Below are 4,580 nucleotides of genomic sequence, written 5' to 3' on the forward strand. Positions count from 1 at the left end.
GTAAATTATCATAATTACTCATAATAATGATTTTATTTCTATTATAGTTGTTGTAATAATAGTATTATTGGTGATGGTAGTAGTAGTAACTGTAATTATAATGTTATGGAGAACCAATAGACGGTTAGTGGAGCGTTTCTTCCATCTCGTGACCAAAATGTGAAAACACGAACTAAATCTGTGTGTTTATGTGTGTATGTGTGTGTTTTCTTTTATGTATGTGTATTTTTATGTAATATAAAAAATTGTTAGGAGGATTTAGTGGCGTTGGTGTTGCACGGTGTACACAGTCTGTATTTTACACAGAGATCGTATTAACTGATTGTAGTGTAATCTACAGTATGGCTGTACATTGGTAGAATGTAAACACGCTGGATGAAGGCATGAGGAATGAGCAGAATATTGAATGTTAACCATAAGACTGGTTATTGTAATAATGGTAATAAAACAACGGAATTCACAATGATGCCTTTTCTAATTAGGAAATTCATGTGTTTCAGCCGCCACCTTAGCTAACAAGTGTTAACAAGTGTCATAAGCGAGTGAGATAAAGACCATGACTGAATTAGATTAAAGGGGAAGACCCTGTCCTGTTCCAGCAGGACTAAACCTCTGTGCACAAAGCAAAATCCACAAACATAAAGAGAAGCTCGGCTTCAAGAAACTCCAGTGTCCTGCACAGAGGCCTGACCGAAGCCCCACAGCACAGCTGAGGAATTAAAGTTTTTGGTGGCACTCACACTCAGGCTGGAACTCATTGTGCTCGCTACCTGATCTGAAGGCATGAGGCTACTTTCACAAGCACTGAAAGGTTTCTAAAGCTATTTGTTTGTTTCAAATTCAATATTCACTACAACTGTACTGATATGAACTAATATACATTTTTGATTATACACTGCTGTATTCTCCCACACTGTCTTTCCGTATTACTAGTATGTTTTATTTATTATTTTTTGGCTACATTGTCATGCATCTAATGGCTGTTTGTCCCACTTAATTGAACAATATTAAAACATGCGACAAACATGGCGATTATAGTACATTGTAATAAGGTTTAAGGTTGCATAGGGTTTAGGGTTGTTTCTTTGTTTGTATTTCTTTCTTTTGGCACAACATGTTTAGAAAAAAATTCTTAACATTAAACATTAGTTACAGAAAAATATGTCATGTGGAATACATCACATCGATTGTGGACCGATTTACTGTGGGGTAAAAACAGTGGAGGTTCTAAGTTACGCGCTTTACATAAGATCTACTCCGAGCAGCTGCGGTCACAGTGGGCGGTCGCTGCTTAACTCCGCCCCATTGTCTTCAACTAGGTCCGGTAGAGAGAAATAACAGGCTTTCTGTGAACGTTCGTCCTGCATTGACTCGCTTCATCTCGACGAGAGCAGTAACGATGTCCGGAAGAGGAAAAGGCGGCAAAGGTCTTGGAAAAGGAGGCGCTAAGCGTCACCGCAAAGTTCTCCGTGATAACATCCAGGGTATTACTAAACCCGCCATCCGCCGTTTGGCTCGCCGTGGCGGTGTGAAGCGTATTTCCGGCTTGATCTACGAGGAGACCCGCGGTGTGCTCAAGGTTTTCCTTGAGAACGTCATCCGTGATGCCGTCACCTACACCGAGCACGCCAAGAGAAAGACCGTCACCGCAATGGACGTGGTGTACGCTCTGAAACGCCAGGGACGCACCCTGTACGGATTCGGGGGTTAAACGTTCAGACCTCCACGGTCTTTTTATAGCGCTTTATGTACTTTTTGGATATCACAAAGCTGGTCTTGACTGCTTCAAAGAATTGAAAAACAGCAAATTAATTATTTAAGTTCCAAAAGTTATAGAAAAAAGATTTTGTGTATTGTTAATGTGAAAACCTACACTTTTTATGCACACCTGTCTTCGTGAAAGTAAATTAAATTACCTAATTTGGGTTAGATATATGTTGGGGTTATATTAGTTTAGGTTAGAAATAACTTGGGGTTATTGTAATTAGGGTTAGAAGGAAGTTTGGCTTAAATTGGACTCAACAGATATCATCTGTGCTGCCTAGGAACACAAGGCGCACCTGGAGGTGACGAACCACACCTGGGTCCTCATGCCTTCAGATCAGGTAGCGAGAACAATGAGTTCCAGCCTGAGTGTGAGTACCAGCCAGAGAACCTGCAAACGGTGACAAAAACCCGTCAGAAATGGGAGTCGGTGCTGCGGGACTCAGAGGGCAAAGGTTAAAGTTACACACACACACACACACACACACACACACAGTGGCGGCTCAAACACATGAATTACCAAATTAGAAAAGGCATCATTGTGAATACGGTTGTTTTATTACCATTATTACAATAATCAGTCTTATGGTGAACATTCAATATTCTGCTCATTCCTTATGCCTTCATCCAGCGTGTTTACATTCTACCAATGTACAGCCATACTGTAGATTACACTACAATCAGTTAATACGATCTCTGTGTAAAATACAGACTGTGTACACCGTGCAACACCAACGCCACTAAATCCTCCTAACAATTTTTTATATTACATAAAAATACATAAAGATATACATACGTAAAAGAAAACACACACATACACACATAAACACACAGATTTAGTTCGTGTTTTCACATTTTGGTCACGAGATGGAAGAAGGGCAGTTGTAGCCTAGTGGTAAGGTACTGGACTAGTAATCCAAAGGTTGCAGGTTCAAGCCCCACCACTGCCAGGTTGCCACTGTTGGGTCCTTGAGCAAGACCCTTAACCCTCAATTGCTTAGATAGTATATACTGTCTCAGTACTGTAAGTCGCTTTGGATAAAAGCGTCTGCTAAATGCCAAAAATGTAAATGTAAATGTAAGAAACGCTCCACTAACCGTCTATTGGTTCTCCATAACATTATAATTACAGTTACTACTACTACCATCACCATTAATACTATTATTACAACAACTATAATAGAAATAAAATCATTATTATGAGTAATTATGATTATTTACACTTAATATTTTACAGTATGTCTGTTCTAAAATTTCTCTAATTACCCTGTGTTGAGTACCTAGAATAGTATTTTATTATTGATCTATTATTCTGAATAATAATTATTGATTATTAATCTTCTTTTTTTTTTGCATTAGTAGCCTGATATTTTTTACCACCGCTGCAATTTATGGCTCCCTCTTCTTTACTGGCATGTTTTTTTAGAACATGTAATACATGTAAGAACATGTAAGAACATGTAAAGTACATCTCTACACACACACACAAACACATTAACAAGTTTTTCCAAACATTTATAACTGATAAATAAAACTAAATTATAACTCAGAACACACACACACACACACACAATGGAATAATAAATAAATAATAAACTTATGAAAAGTGCCCATTCCAGTGGAAGCATGTAAGTGGCTCTTAAAAGAGCCTTTGTGGATAACTGAATGGAGTGGGATCGTTTAAGCACGCTCTCCGCGAATACGGCGGGCCAGCTGGATGTCCTTAGGCATGATGGTCACCCTCTTGGCATGGATGGCGCACAGGTTGGTGTCCTCGAACAGACCGACCAGGTAAGCCTCACTGGCCTCCTGCAGAGCCATGACGGCAGAACTCTGGAAGCGCAGATCGGTCTTAAAGTCCTGAGCGATCTCTCTAACCAGGCGCTGGAAGGGCAGCTTGCGGATGAGCAGCTCAGTGGACTTCTGATAACGACGGATTTCACGCAGAGCCACGGTACCTGGCCTGTAACGGTGAGGTTTCTTCACACCACCGGTAGCCGGGGCGCTCTTGCGGGCAGCCTTAGTGGCGAGCTGCTTCCTCGGCGCTTTACCACCGGTGGATTTACGAGCGGTCTGCTTGGTTCTTGCCATCGCGTCTGGAACTCTGCACTTCACGAACTGTAGAACAGAATATGTTAGCCCGCCCAACACGCTCTATTTAAGTACCAGAGCCGCTCTGCGCTCATTGGGCGTCTTGATGATGCACTTTTCTCATTGGACGATCGTGCTTACATCAAATGTCGCTTACTGGTCGGCGTTCTGCCGCTGCCTCGTTTCGGAAAACATAATATTTCCTCCATGCTGTTGGCGGGATTTATAATACTTTCCTTTGTTTCTTTGTGCTTTTAAAACACAGCCTACAATCGCATTTAAAGTATATACCTTTTTAAAAAATATATTATTTCGTTCATTTTGCTTATTATTAGTTATTATTAGCATTATTATTATTTTTGTTCCATGTGTATTACACAAACACGTTTGTTGCACCACTTTAAATTGTCTGTATTGTTGGTTTTGCTTCTGCAAGTGATATAAAACTTCACTTATGTATGTATATAGAGATATATGTAAAGATAGAGAAAAAACAAATCGTACATATTGATTTGTTAATTTTACTATGTCATAAATCATGTGAGTTTTATGCCGTGTGAGCCTATGAAACGATATTATATCTTTTTTTTTTTACATTATCTGGGGAAATTGCACTTTTTCTGTGGAAATGGGTGGCTCTTAAAAGAGCCTTTTGGTTAGAACACGAGAGCGAGTTTACTTGGCCTTGGCTCCTTTCTCGGTCTTCTTGGGTAACAGAACAGCCT

General features: G+C 40.0%; 2 protein-coding genes across 2 annotated transcripts; one reads left to right on the forward strand and one right to left on the reverse strand.

Moving 5' to 3' along the window:
* Nucleotides 1-1,383: 1,383 nt before the first annotated feature.
* Nucleotides 1,384-1,808, forward strand: LOC134305240 (histone H4). Its single transcript, XM_062990120.1, has one exon. The coding sequence runs from the start codon at nt 1,400-1,402 to the stop codon at nt 1,709-1,711; it is 312 nt and encodes a 103-aa protein (XP_062846190.1). The 5' UTR covers nt 1,384-1,399; the 3' UTR covers nt 1,712-1,808.
* Nucleotides 1,809-3,424: 1,616 nt separating this feature from the next.
* Nucleotides 3,425-3,861, reverse strand: LOC134305233 (histone H3). The gene has a single exon (XM_062990111.1). It carries the CDS (start codon nt 3,853-3,855, stop codon nt 3,445-3,447), a length of 411 nt encoding a protein of 136 aa, XP_062846181.1. The 5' UTR covers nt 3,856-3,861; the 3' UTR covers nt 3,425-3,444.
* Between the last annotated feature and the right edge of the window lie 719 nt (nt 3,862-4,580).

Source organism: Trichomycterus rosablanca, unplaced genomic scaffold, assembly GCF_030014385.1.
Source record: "Trichomycterus rosablanca isolate fTriRos1 unplaced genomic scaffold, fTriRos1.hap1 scaffold_134, whole genome shotgun sequence".
NCBI lineage: Eukaryota > Metazoa > Chordata > Actinopteri > Siluriformes > Trichomycteridae > Trichomycterus > Trichomycterus rosablanca.

Bases quoted from the DNA above. Each gene is read 5' to 3' on its own strand.
- LOC134305240 (XM_062990120.1), top strand. From the start codon at position 1,400: ATGTCCGGAAGAGGAAAAGGCGGCAAAGGTCTTGGAAAAGGAGGCGCT.
- LOC134305233 (XM_062990111.1), bottom strand. From the start codon at position 3,855: ATGGCAAGAACCAAGCAGACCGCTCGTAAATCCACCGGTGGTAAAGCG.